Here is a 15486-nt window from a genome sequence, read left to right as displayed (position 1 = left end):
CATTCTCTGAGTAAAAAACCTTCTTCTAATATCCCCCTTGAACTTCCCACCCCTTACTTTAAAGTCATGTCCTCTTGCATTGAGCAGTGGTGCCCTGGGGAAGAGGCGCTGGCTATCCACTCTATCTATTCCTCTTAATATATTGTATACCTCTATCATATCTCCTCTCATTCTCCTTCTCTCCAAAGAGTAAAGCCCAAGCTCCCTTAATCTCTGATCACAATCCATACTCTCTAAACCAGGCAGCATCCTAGTAAATCTCCTCGGTACCCTTTCCAATGCTTCCACATCCTTCCTATAGTGAGGCGACCAGAAATGGACACAGTACTCCAAGTGTGGCCTAACCAGAGTTTTATAGAGCTGCATCATTACCTCACGACTCTTAAACACTATCCCTCGACTTATGAAAGCTAACACCCCATAAGCTTACTTAACTACCCTATCTACCTGTGAGGCAACTTTCAGGGATCTGTTGACATGACCCCCAGATCCCTCTGCTCCTCCACACTACCAAGTATCCCGCCATTTACTTTGTACTCTGCCTTGGAGTTCGTCCTTCCAAAGTGTATCACCTCACACTTCTCCAGGTTGAACTCCATCTGCCACTTTTCAGCCCACTGCTGCAACCTATCAATGTCTCTCTGCAATCTTCGACAATCCTCTACACTATCTACAACACCACCAAACTTTGTGTCATCTGCAAACTTGCCAACCCACCCTTCTACCTTCACATCCAGGTCGTTAATAAAAATCACGAAAAGTAGAGGTCCCAGAACAGATCCTTGTGGGTCACCACAAGTCACAACCCTCCAATCTGAATGTACTCCCTCCACCACCAACCTCTGCCTTCTGCAGGCAAACCAATTCTGAATCCACCTGGCCAAACTTCCCTGGATCTCATGCCTTCTGACTTTCTGAATAAGCCTACCATGTGGAACCTTGTCAAATGCCTTACTAAAATCCATATAGATCACATCCACTGCACGACCCTCATCTATATGCCTGGTCACCTCCTCAAAGAACTCTATCAAGCTTGTTAGACACGATCTGACCTTCACAAAGCCATGCTGACTGTCCCTGATCAGACCATGATTCTCTAAATGCCCATAGATCCTATCTCTAAGAATCCTTTCCAACAGCTTTCCCACCACAGACATAAGGCTCATTGGTCTATAATTATCCAGGACTATCCCTACTACCTTTTTTGAACAAGGGGAAAGCATTCGCCTCCCTCCAATCCTCCAGTACCATTCCCGTGGACAACGAGGACATAAAGATCCTAGCCAGAGGCTCAGCAATCTCTTCCCTCGCCTCGTGGAGTAGCCTGGGGAATATTCCGTCAGGCCCTGGGGACTTATCCGTCCTAATGTATTTTAATACCTCCAACACCTCCTCTCCCTTAATATCAACATGCTCCAGAACATCAACCTCACTCATACTGTCCTCACCGTCATCAAGTTCCCTCTCATTGGTGAATACCGAAGAGAAGTATTCATCGAGGACCTCGCTCACTTCCACAGCCTCCAGGCACATCTTCCCACCTTTATCTCTAATCAGTCCTACCTTCACTCCTGTCATCATTTTGTTCTTCACATAATTGAAGAATGCCTTGGGGTTTTCCTTTACCCTACTCGCCAAGGCCTTCTCTTGCCCCCTTCTTGCTCTCCTTCGCCCCTCCTTAAACTCCTTTCTTGCTACCCTATATTCCTCAATAGACCCATCTGATCCTTGCTTCCTAAACCTCATGTATGCTGCCTTCTTCCACCTGACTAGATTTTCCACCTCACTTGTCACCCATGGTCCCTTCACCCTACCATTCTTTATCTTCCTCATCGGACAAATTTATCCCTAACATCCTGCAAGAGATCTCTAAACATCGACCACATTGTCCGTAGTATATTTCCCTGCAAAAACATCACCCCAATTCACACCCGCAAGTTCTAGCCTTTTAGCCTCATAATTTGCCCTTCCCCAATTAAAAATTTTCCTGTCCTCTCTGATTCTATCCTTTTCCATGATAATGCTGAAGGCCAGGGAGTGGTGGTCACTGTCCCCCAGATGCTCACTCACTGCATTAAACTGCATTTTATAAAATTAAATTAAAGACATTCATCTATAAAATTTTATCCTTAGTCTCATCAACATGCTCCTTATTGAACCATATCCTATACACAGAAGTTAAAATTCTTACTTCCAGGACATCAGGAAACAAGCTTGAGAAAATGCGTAACGGAAAGCAGATGAATGTGTCCTGATTTTCCACATTCTCCAAGAAAAAATTGTCTCCCCAATTAAAATCAATGGATTTACTGGATTAATTCTGCTTCAATGGTCAAAAATGGTCACCACATAAATCTGGTGAGTCATTTCAAGTGGATACCAATACCAAATTAATGGAGCTAAGCATTAACTACTTAACTGTAATATAATTCGTGCATGGCAAGAATACAGAAGGTATTTTATTACTGCATTTTACCTTATATATTACTATAATTACCCTGCTTAATGGAGAACACACATGACAGCATCGCCCAACAAATGGCCGCTTTCTGCTCAGAATTGACTCCTTTCCAGTAGCAACTGCAGACTGAAACACACCAGAACTGGAATAGTATTTTACCTGTAAAATATTAGAGCAGAATAATAAAGGCATGAGAGGAATTTTGATAAATAATGCAGTTGAAATTAAAAAGCCCTCCAGGACATAAAAATATGTTGTCAATACCAACATGTTAGACACACCTTACTTTAAAAGGAAAACCAACAAAGGCACAATTTTAGTCAGTGTATTCTCCCATAACTGCTTGAAGCATGCGTATATGTGAGAATGATCACCCCCACCTTCATCTCTGCCCAATGATCCAAATTTTTACAAATTGCTGAAAAATACTCTGACAAAACCTTAGCTATAACCTACCTGAATCAGAATCAGGTTTATTATCATTGATGTATGTCATGAAACTTGTTTTGTGGCAGCAGTACAATGCAAGATTTAAAAATACTTATAAGTTACAAAAAAAATTTTTAAATAGTGCAAAAGCAAAATAGTGAGAGAGTGTTCAGGGTTTCACAGACTTTTCAGAAAGCTGATGGCAAAGAGGAAGAAACTGTTACTAAAACATTACAACACACATCAAAGTTGCTGGTGAACGCAGCAGTCCAGGCATCATCTCTAGGAAGAGGTACAGTCGACGTTTCAGGCTGAGACCCTTTGTCAGGACTAACTGAAGGAAGTGCTAGTAAGAGATTTGAAAGTGGGAGGGGGAGGGGGAGATCCAAAATGATAGGAGAAGACAGGAGGGGGAGGGATGGAGCCAAGAGCTGGACAGGTGAGTGGCAAAAGTGATATGAGAGGATCATGGAACAGGAGGCCCAGGGAGAAGGAAAAGGGGGAGGGGGGGGAAACCTAGAGGATGAGCGAGGGGTGTAGTCAGAGGGACAGAGGGAGAAAAAGGAGAGAGAGAGAGAAAAAAAGAATGTGTGTATATATATATATAACGGATGGGGTACGAGGGGGAGGTGGGGCATTAGCGGAAGGTAGAGAAGACAATGTTTATGCCATCAGATTGGAGGCTACCCAGACGGAATATAAGGTGTTGTTCCTCCAACCTGAGTGTGGCTTCATCTTTACAGTAGAGGAGGCCGTGGATAGACATGTCAGAATGGGAATGGGATGTCGAATAGTCCCATTCCCATTAAAACATTACATATGGGTCTTTAGGCTCCTGTACCCCCTCCCTTATGGTAGTAATGAGAAGAGGGCATGTCTTTCTTTTTAAATCTTTTTATTGAGTAAGTATACAAAAAAGGTAAGCCATATAAACATTAATACAATGTTAAAGTATAATAAAATTCCAAAAGGTATCAATACCAAAAAAAACTACAAACAATGTAATTTAAACATAAGAAACCAAGATAACATAATAGTATACTAAATTTTATATATATTAATGGAAAAAAAGGAAAAAAAAACCCCAAAAAAAAACCCACCGTGCAACTAACTAAAAGCAAGGCAAAGCAATGGGCTAACTTGAAACCAAACAGAGTTAAACTTAAAATCACGTCCTCAATCCCGACCTCCATTAAAAACAGTGAAAAAAAAACAAGAAGGGTAAATATTACATTAAATGAAAATATCGAATAAAAGGTCCCCAAATCTGTTCAAATTTAAATGAAGAATCATAAAGGTTACTTCTAATTTTCTCCAAATTCAAACATAAAATCGTCTGAGAAAACCAAAAAAAGGTAGTTGGAGCATTAAGCTCTTTCCAATGTTGTAAAATACATCTTTTCGCCATTAAAGTAAGAAATGCAATCATTCTACGGGCTGAAGGGGAAAGATTACTAGAAATTTTAGGTAGTCCAAAGATAGCAGTAATAGGGTGAGGAGAGATATCTATATTTAATACCTTAGAAATAATATTAAAAATATCTCTCCAAAAAGTTTCCAAAGTAGGGCAAGACCAAAACATATGAGTTAAAGAGGCTATCTGCCCCGAACATCTATCACAGAAAGGATTAATATGCGAGTAAAAACGCGCTAACTTATCTTTGGACATATGTGCTCTATGAACCACTTTAAATTGAATTAGGGAATGTTTAGCACAAATAGAGGAAGTATTAACTAATTGTAAAATCTGCCCCCAATCATCCACAGAAATGGTAAGCCCCAATTCCTGTTCCCAATCTACCCTAATCTTATCAAATGGAGCTTTCCTAAGTTTCATAATAATATTATAAATCATAGCCGATGCACCTTTCTGACATGGATTGAGGTTTAATTATCGAATCTAAAATATATGTAGGAGGAAGCATTGGAAAGGAAGAAAGTATAGTACTTAGGAAATTTCTAACTTGTAAATATCTAAAAAAATGTATTCTTGATAAGTTATATTTATTAGATAATTGTTCAAAAGACATAAGAGAACCATCTAAAAATAAATCCAAAAACCGTAAAATACCCTTAGTCTTCCAAGTTTGAAAAGCGCGATCCGTAAAAGAGGGAGGAAAAAATATGTTACCTAAAATAGGAATCGCTAACCCGAATTGATTAAGATCAAAAAATTTTCTGAATTGAAACCAAATGCGCAAAGCATATTTAACTATCGGGTTAGAGACCTGCTTAAGGCGTTTCGAATCAAAAGGGAGAGAGGAGCCTAAAATAGAGCCAAGTGTATAACCCTGAACAGATTGTAATTCCAATGCTACCCATTTAGGAATAGATAGTATGTCCTGGTCAAGTAACCAAAATTTCATATGTCGAATATTAATAGCCCAATAATAGAATCTAAAGTTAGGTAATGCTAAACCTCCATCTCTCTTAGCTTTCTGTAAATGTATTTTACCCAGTCTCGGATTCTTATTCTGCCAAATAAATGAAGAAATTTTAGAGTCAACTTTATCAAAGAAAGATTTTGGAACGAAAATTGGTAATGCCTGAAACACATATAAAAATTTTGGCAAAAAAAACATCTTAACTGCATTAATACGACCAATCAAAGTTAAATATAAGGGAAACCATTTAGATGAAAGTTGAGTAATATGGTCTATTAATGGTAAAAAGTTAGTCTTAAATAAATCTTTGTATTTATAAGTAATTTTAATCCCAAGATATGAAAAATAATTATTAATCAATTTAAATGGAAATTTATAATATAAGGGAAGATGTTTATTAATCGGAAAAAGTTCACTCTTACTAAGATTTAATTTATAACCTGAGAAAAAACCAAATTGTGCTAATAACTCTAAAACAGCAGGAATGGATTTCTCAGGATTAGAAATATATAAAAGTAAATCATCAGCATAGAGTGATAATTTATGGGACTTTAATCCCCGAGTTATCCCAGTAATATTTGAAGATTCTCGAATAGCAATTGCAAGAGGTTCTAATGCAATATCAAAAAATAGGGGACTAAGAGGACAGCCTTGTCGAGTACCACGAAAGAGAGGAAAAAAAGGTGAGTTTAAAGAGTTAGTACGAACCGAGGCTACAGGGGAATGATATAACAGTTTAATCCAGGATATAAATTTCAAGCTAAAATTAAACATTTCAAGCACCTTAAATAAATAAGGCCATTCTACTCTATCAAAAGCTTTCTCGGCATCTAAAGAAATAACACACTCAGGAACATTTTGTGAGGGAGTATAAACGATATTTAACAAAGTACGAATATTATAAAAAGAGTAACGACCTTTAATAAAACCCGTTTGGTCTTTTTTTTTTGATTCTCCATCGGATGCCCAGAGTTATCTGGATCAACTTTCACCTTCAACATCTTAATTGCTATTTTTTTTAATTATCTCCATTGATCGGAGGCTGTGAATTGGTTGGTTTTAACTTTCTCGTGCCCTATTTGGGCAGAAAAGTTTATTTTTGATTTCTTAATATGGTTGCTAAACTTTCTTTTCAACTGCGTCATTTCTTTCTTTTCCCAGGGGATTCTGGGTGGTTACTTCCTTTTTGTCATCTTACGTATTTCCTGTGTGGCCTTAAATTTTGTAGTTTTTTTTAAATTTTATTCTGTTTTGCTTTTTATAACCACTTTATGTCAATAATCTTATTTTTTCTTGTTGCTGTGTTTATTCATGGGTTTGGGGTTTATTGTGGTTTTTTTTTAATATATATTTTCTGGCTTTTGTTCTGTTGTGTGTGTATTTTAATTGAGCTACCTTTTTTTTACTTTTTTACTGTTTTACAATTAGCTGATCTTTTTCATATTTATACCTTTTTTTTTAGGGAGCGTACACCGGAAGTCATGGGGGTAGTTTTAGCGCTTGCTTCTTTCGGGTGGGTCTGCTTTAGATTTTGCCTTGGGGTCTTGGGGCGGAGGGTGGCGGGAGGGGCTTCACGTTTTAGTTTGTTTCTCTTTGGGCTATATACATTATTGAAGTACTGGTTGCGTCCTTTTTCCCGGTATCTTTCGTATGTTCTGTCTCCTCTCCGGGTTTGTGGGTCGAGCCTATCGTCAATCCTCCTTGTTGTGGGTTGACTTTAGGATTTATGGAGTCTATTATTAATTTTGTCTCCTGGAATACTAACGGTCTTAATCATCCTATTAAAAGGAAAAAAGTTTTTAAAGTGTTCCGGAGACTTAAAGCACAAATTTTATTTTTACAAGAGACCCATGTACGGAGGGGGGACAGACTACGTTTTTTCAAATTCTGGAAGGAACAACAATTTCATTCGAACTCCAATGCTAAGATTCGAGGCGTCTCTATTTTTATTGATTCCTCAGTTACTTTTATACAACAGGATATTATTTCTGATCCGAATGGTAGATTTTTATTGGTTAGTGGTTTACTATTTAATAAAAAAGTAGTTTTGGTTAATGTTTATGCTCCTAATATGGATTGTCCGGAATTTTATAAATCATTGTTTAATCAGTTTCCGAATTTGAACGAGTTTTCATTGATCTGGGGCGGAGATCTTAATACCTGTTTGTCTCCAGCTTTGGACCGTTCGGCTACTTTACGGACCTTACCTAATAAATCTGCAAATTTGATTAATTTTTTCCTTTCTGATTCTGGGTTGACGGACATTTGGCGTTTTCTGCATCCTCAGGAAAAAGATTTTTCCTTCTTTTCACATGTTCATCATTCCTATTCAAGAATTGATTATTTTTTTATTGATTCTCGTCTTATTCCTTCAGTGATTAAATGTGATTATGATTCTATAACCATTTCGGATCATGCTCCACTTAAGCTTTCTATTAAAATTATGGCCAATATACCAAATAATAGACAATGGCGTTTTAATTCGCTGTTGCTTCAGGACTCGGACTTTGTTAATTTTATGAATGAACAGATTGAGCTTTTTTTTACAATTAACCACACAGAAGATATTTCGGTTAACACTCTTTGGGACACTTTTAAAGCCTATATTCGGGGTCAGATTATTTCGTATTCTGCTGCTTTGAGGAAGAAACAGAAGCAGGAGGAGATGGCAATTGTGGACAAGATTAAAGAAATTGATAAGAAATATGTTATGGCTCCTTCTGAGGAGTTATACAAACAAAGAACTGAACTTCAAATGGAACACAGTTTACTACTCTCGTCCTCGATTGTAAACCAATTAAAGAAAACAAGAAGTGACTTTTATGTTCACAGTGACAAAATTGGCAAGCTGCTGGCTAATCAATTGAAATCTAATTATGTTAAATCTCAAATCAATCAGATTTATAACCAAAATGATCGATTGATACTGGATCATGTGGGGATTAATCAAACCTTTTGTGATTTTTATTCTTCTTTATATCAATCAGAGTCTCCTCGAGATTCTAAATATATGAATGATTTTTTAGATAAGTTAGACTTCCCTCAGATTTCACAGGATATGTCTTCTTTATTAGATACTTCCATTACAATGGATGAGATTAAGAATGTTATTTTTTCTATGAATCTGGGGAAAGCTCCTGGCCCGGATGGGTTTACCGTTGAATTTTATAAATGTTTTGCTTCTTTATTGATTCCTTGGCTCTGTAGGGTTTTTGAGGCTTCTCTGAAACTTGGTAAACTTCCTGAATCTTTTAATAGAGCATCAATTTCTCTAATACTAAAGAAGGATAAAGACCCTGCTCAATGTGCATCTTATAGACCAATATCTTTATTAAATGTTGATTCTAAAGTTTTTTCTAAGTTATTAGCAAATAGACTAGAAAAAGAGAAGAGGGCATGTCCCAGATGGTAAAGGACAGCTAGACACCAGTCTGTACGGCTGGGTAGTTCTCTGTTTGAGATGGCAGTGAAGGGCACTGGAGTGCCACAAGAGCCTGCCCTTTCTCTGTTTCAAGTCACCAGGTACACCTCAGACTTTCAGTACAAATCTGAGTCTTGTCATTTGCAGAAGTTCTCAGATGACTCTGCAGTGGTTTGGTGTATCAGAGATGGGCAGGTGTCAGCGTACAGAGGACCAGTGGACAAGTTTGCGAAGTGGTGCAGGAGGAAAGGAATCACCTGCTCCTAAAAGTGGCCAAAACCAGGGAGATGGCGATTGACTTTAGGATGAAGAGTTCCGGTGGTAGAATACAAATACTTGGGTGTTCACCTCGACAACTCTTAAGAGATTCCTGGATAGGTACATGAAGCTGAGAAAAATAGAGGACTATGGGTAACCCTGTGTAATTTCTGAGGTAAGGACATGTTCAGCACAGCTTTGTGGGCCGAAAAGCCTGTATTGTGCTATAGGTTTTCTATGTTTCTGTGACAACAGACCTGACTGGAAAGCCAACACCAAGGCTGTTTACAAGAAGGGGATGAGCAGACTATTTTCTAAAGAAGCTGAGATCCTTCGGTGTGTGTAGCAGGATGTTAGAGATCTCTTACTAGTCTGTTGTAGCGAGTTCAGTCTTCCCTGCAAATTTATGTTGGGGGAACAGCATCGGTGCTGGTGATGCAAAAAGACTAAATAAGACCATAAGATATAGGAGCAGAAGTAAGCTATTTGGCCCATCAAGTCAGCTCCGCCATTCAATCATGGACTGATCCAATTCTTCCAGTCATCCCCACACCCCTGCCTTCTCCCCATACCTCATCAAAAAGGTTGAATCTGTCCTTGGCTACAACCCGGACTCTTTGACTTAGGGGCAGAGAGGAGGTCACTAAATAAATGGTTATCCATTATGGACAATCAGGCACATCCTCTCCATGACCTATTGAATAAACAGCAGAGCACCGTTTTGAACAGACTCATTTAGCTCCGCTGTCACAAAGATTGTTACAGAAAATCTTTCCTACCAACTGCAATAAGCATATACAACAGTTCATCTCTGTGCAACAGGAGAACACACATCATTGTACAATAGTCTCTGTTTCATTATTCGGACATTATTATTGTACATTGGTAAATTGTTATTGTGTATTATTATCCTGTTCTTTATTTGTTAATATTATATTCATTATCATTGCTAAGTAAGTTTTTAAATATTACTGTAACAAAATAATTTCCCACTCAGGACCAATAAAGTACTTATTATTATTATGAAGATGGATGCCGCTTTCCTGCAACAATGTTCCATACAGATGTGCTCAATGGTGGAAAGGACTTAACGCGTGATGGTCTGGACCGTATCCACTACCTATTGTAGAATTTTCTGTTAAGGGTATTGATGTTTCCATACCAGGCTGTGATGCAGCCTGTCAATATATTCACAACCACACATCTATAGAAGTTTGTCAAAGTTTAGGTATCATGCCGAATCTTCGCAAATTGAGGCACTACCATGCTTTCTTTGTAACTGCACTTATATGCTGCTCAGAGAATAGATCCTCTGAAATGATAACACTGAGGAATTTAAAGTTGCTGACCCTCTCCACCTCTGATCCTCTGATGTGGACTGACTCATGGACCTCTGGTTTCCTCTTCTTGAATTCAATAATTAGCTCCTTGCTCTTGCTGACATTGAGTAAGAGCTTATTGTTCTGGCACCACTCAGCCAGATTTTCAAACTTTCTCCTATCTGCTGATTCGTCACCAGCTTTGATTCAGCCTATGACAGCAAACTTGAACATGGCACTGGAGCTGTACTTAGCCACACAGTCATAAGTATAAAACGAGCAGAGCAGGTGGCTAAGCACACAGCCCTGTGATGCACCTGTGCTAATGGAAATTGTGGAGATGTTGCCAATCTGAACTGACTGGGGTCTGCAAGAGAGGAAATCCAGGATCTAATTACATAAGGATGTATTGAGGCTAAGGTCTTGAACGTTATTGATTACTTTTGAGGGGAATGATGGTATTGAATGTTGAGCTGTATTTAATAAAGAGCACCCTGATGTTTGCACTTTTGCTATCCAGATGTTCTAGGCTTGAGTGAAGAGCCAGTGAGATGGTATCTGCTGTGGACCTGTTGCACTGCTAGGCAAATTGGAGTGGCTGTAAGTCACCTCTCAGGCAAGAGTTGCTATGTTTCATAACCAATCTCTCAGAACACTTAATCACCATGGATGCAAGGTCTACTAGATGATAGTATTTGAGGCAGGTTACCACGTACTTCTTAGACAATGGTAAAATTGAAGCTTGCTTGAAGCCAGTGGATACCTCAGACTGCCAAAGCAAGATGTTAAATATCTCAGCACATTTCTAACTAGTGAATTGTCTGGGTTACAACCTTGTCCTAACCTGAAGAGAGCTTGCATACCAATGTGACAACAAAATCAAGGCCCTAAGTAAGGATAGATGTGTCCTTTGAACCAAAGGTTTCTTTAATCAGCAGGTAAGTAAGTATACCATTTTTATGAAAACGGTGTAGTAATACTAACACCAAACAATTATTTCTTTGTCAGCTTCAAAAAGTGTTTTAGAGTAGAAAAGAGACACAGGATCTGGTATTTCTGAGAGGGAATTCCAGATCTTAAGAGCCTTGGCAACCGCAAACACAGTTTTAACACAATAGGGACGATTAAGTTGTCCAAACGATACAAGCATAGTTATCTCAGGAGTTAAGAGGGCTGGAAAGAGCCAGAGAATTAGGGAGGGGCAAAAACCAAAGATGCAAATTTTAAAACCCAATGATATAAACCAGTGTGTGATAGCTAATACACAAGTGATGAACAGGACCATTTAACATTATAAAGGAAATAGCAGCATAGATTTGAATAACCTTAAAGTTATTTAATCTGAAGCATAAAATGAGTTGGGGGTGGGGGTTCTAGACAAGACTAGTAAAAATGACATAGAACATACACCGTACAGGCCCCTTGGCCCATAATGTTGTGCCAACCTTTTAATCTACTCAATCTATTCCCTCCTATGTAGCCCTCCATTTTTAAAAATCATCTACATGTCATGGTACAAGGTTGTAACAGTAGACAAACCAAGACATGATTGAGATTGCTCAATGTTATAGAGTTGGAAATTGGTGGACTTGGAAATAGTACAACCATCTTGGGACAAAGGTGCTGAACAGCATGTTTCTATTTTAGACAGGCACCAGGAAGACTCCACCACCACTCTCCATATGACACACACCCAACTTGTTCCCCTCCACCACCATTCTCCTCCACTTGATGGAACTGGTCCTCACTCAACAATTTCTCCTTTGGTTCCTCCTACAACCCCCAAACCAAAGATGTAGCCATGGGCACTCGCATGGGTCCCGACTCTGCCTTTTTGGCAGCTATGTGGTACAGTCTATGTTCCAAGCCTACACCAGTATCACTCCCCAACTTTTCCTACACTACATCGACGACTGCACTGTGACTGCTTCCTGCATCCATGCTGAGCTTGTCAACTTTACCTCCAACTTCTACCCTCAAATTTACCTGTTCATTTCCAACACCTCCCTCCCATTCCTCGATCTCTCTGTCTCTATCTTTAGAGACAGCTTATCTACTGATAACTTTTATAAACCCACTGATTCTTACAGGTATTTGGACTATACCTCTTCCCAATCTGTCACTTGTAAAAACGCCGCCCCCTTCTCTCAGTTCCTTCGTCTCCACCGCATCTGGTGGGAGTGTGGAACGAGCTGCCATCTAACGTGGTAAATGCAGGCTCACTCTTAAGTTTTAAGAATAAATTGGATAGATACGTGGATGGGAGAGGTCTGGAGGGTTATGGACTGGGTGCAGGTCAATGGGACTAGCGGAATAAAGTTTTGGCGCAGACTAGAAGGGTCGAATGGCCTGTTTTCTGTGCTGTAGTGTTCTATGGTTCTATGTGCTCACAGGATAAGGCTATTCATTCCATAACTAATGAGATGTCCTCCTTCTTCAAAGAAAGAGGCTTCCTTCCTCCACCATCAACACTGCCCCCATCCGCATCTCTTCCATTTTGCACACATCTGCCCTCACCCCATCCTCTTGCCACCCCACCAGGGATAGGAATCCTCTTGTCCTCACCTACCACCCCAGTAGCCACATCCAGCGAATAATTCTCCGTAACTTCCAGCATCTCCAACAGGATCCCACCACCAATCACACATTTCCCTCTGCCCCACCCCCCCACTTTCTACAAAGATTGCTCCCATGTCCAATCATCACTCCCCACTGATCTCCCTCCTGGTATTTATCCTTGCAAGTGGAACAAGTGCCATACCCATCCCCATACCTCCTCCCTCACTACCATTCAGGGCCCCGAACAGTCCTGAGGCGACATTTCACCTGTGAGTCTGTTGGGGTCATCTACTATATATCGGTGAGACCTGATGTAGATTGAAAGACAGCTTCAGCAAGCACCTATGCTCCATCTGCCAGAAAAAAACAGGATTTCCCAGTGGCCAACCATTTCAATTCTACTTCCCATTCCCATTCAACATATTAGTCCATGGCTTCCTTTACCGCTGTGATGAGGCCACACTCAGGTTGGAGGTGCAACACCTTATATACCATCTGAGTAGCCTCCAACCTGATGACATGACCATTGATTTCTTGAACTTCTGGTAATTTCCTCCCACTTCACCATTCCCACTTTCCTCGGTCACTTTATCTCCTTACCTGCCCATCACCTCCCTCTGGTGCTCCTCCTCCTTCCCTTACTTCCATGATCTTCTACCTCTCTTATCAGATACCCCCTTCTCAAGCTCTTTCTTTCTTTCTTTCTTTCTTTTTCAATCTTTTTATTGGTTTCATAATGGTAAACATAACATAATATTGATACAAAGTTATTGGGATTACATTGTTATAATTAACATATTTAATTATAAACCAAGTTGGCACCAGGGTATTAAACCTCCCAATTGTAAAGTATACAAATATAATATACATAAAAAAAGGAAAAAAATCATGAAAAAGGGAAAAAAATATAAAAATATACCCCAAAAGAAAAACTAACCTAAACAATGTTAACCAACTAAACTAAAAAAAAGACATGGGCTGTTATGTAACATCGAAAAAAAAAAGAACCATTAGTGTCGTCGACTCTGCTCCTCTCAACATATATTAAAAAGAAATAGAATAAGTTTGGAAAAGGTCAAATTACATCATATGGAAGTATTGAATAAATGGCCTCCAAGTCTTTTCGAATTTAATAGAGGGATTATAAATAACACTTCTAATTTTTTCTAAGTTTAAATATAACATAGTTTGAGAGAACCAATGAAGTGTAGTGGGACGATTAATCGCTTTCCAATTCAGCAAAATGGATCTTCTAGCCATTAATGTAAGAAATGCAATCATCCAACAAGCTGAAGAGGTTAAATGACTTGATTCTATCATTGGTAACCCAAAAATTGCAGTAATAGGGTGAGGTTTTAAATCAATATTCAGAACAGTTGGAATAATATCAAAAATATCTTTCCAATATTTTTTCAAAAAAGGACATGATCAAAACATATGAGTTAAAGAAGCTATCTCAAAGTGACATCTATTGCATACAGGATTTATATGAGAATAATAACGAGCTAATTTATCCTTAGACATATGAGCCCAATGCACTACTTTAAACTGTATCAACGCTTGTTTAGCACATATAGAGGATGAGTTAACTAATTGAAGAATTTTTTTTCCCATTTTTCAATCGGTAAAGTAATCTTAAGTTCCCTTTCCCAATGAGTCTTAACTTTGTTAAATACATCTGTTTGTATTTTCATAATTATATTATAAATAGTTGCTATCACACCTTTCTGAAAAGGATTTAAATCTAAAATTTTTTCCAAAACATCCGTTGAATATAAATTCGGGAAGGTAGTCTTTAAAAAGCCTTTAAAAAGTTTCTAATCTGTAAATATCTAAAAAAAAAGGGGTCTAGGCAAGTTATATTTATTAGATAATTGTTCAAAGGACATGAAATAATTATCCAAAAATAGATCACAAAAACGTACTATACCTTTAGTTTTCCAAGCCAGATATACTCGATCCATAATAGAAGGTTGAAAGAAGAAATTAGATATAATAGGACTTGCTAAAATAAATTGATTCAACCCAAAAAAATTTCAAAATTGAAACCATATACGTAAAATATGTTTTACTATTGGGTTATCCATTTGTTTATACAATTTAGAAAGAGTAAAGGGAAGCGAAGTCCCTAAAAATAGAACTCAGTGAAAACCCTTGTAAAGAATTACATTCAAGATTTACCCAATGTGGACTTGAAGTTACGTCCAAGTCCCATAACCAAAATTTTAAATATCGAATATTAATTGCCCAATAGTAAAATCTAAAATTCGGCAAAACCAAACGCCCCTCCTTTTTAGATTTCTGTAAATGTCTTTTACCTAACCTAGGATTTTTGTTCTGCCATGTGTATGAAGCAATTTTGGAATCAACATCACCAAAAAAGGATTTCAGAATAAACACTGGCACCGCTTGAAATAAATATAAAAATTTAGACAAAATAATCATCTTGATAGCATTGATCCCACTGATCAATGACAGAGACATTGGTGACCATTTAGTAAACAAAAGCTTAATCTGATCAATTAAGGGTAAAAAAAAATTCACCTTAAATAGATCCTTATGCTTTTTCATAATTTTAACCCCTATATATGTAAAAAAAGTCGGTAACCAATTTAAATGGTAAACAACCATAAACTGGAACCTGCATATTTAGGG

The 15486-nt window shown here is 38.3% G+C and overlaps 1 protein-coding gene across 5 annotated transcripts in view; it reads right to left on the bottom strand.

The window, feature by feature from the left end:
* gpam (glycerol-3-phosphate acyltransferase, mitochondrial) overlaps positions 1-15486 on the bottom strand; it is a 179494-nt gene that overhangs the window by 86824 nt on the left and 77184 nt on the right. For all 5 annotated transcript variants that reach the window (XM_063072075.1, XM_063072079.1, XM_063072076.1 and 2 more), the window contains one exon: positions 2498-2620. In XM_063072075.1, the coding sequence (XP_062928145.1) occupies positions 2498-2620 (123 nt within the window). The remainder of the gene's footprint in view (positions 1-2497; positions 2621-15486) is intronic.

Source organism: Mobula hypostoma, chromosome 19 (genome assembly GCF_963921235.1).
Source record: "Mobula hypostoma chromosome 19, sMobHyp1.1, whole genome shotgun sequence".
NCBI lineage: Eukaryota > Metazoa > Chordata > Chondrichthyes > Myliobatiformes > Myliobatidae > Mobula > Mobula hypostoma.
The sequence above is the reverse complement of the archived record's forward strand: the minus strand, read 5'-3'. Positions and strand labels throughout refer to the sequence as shown.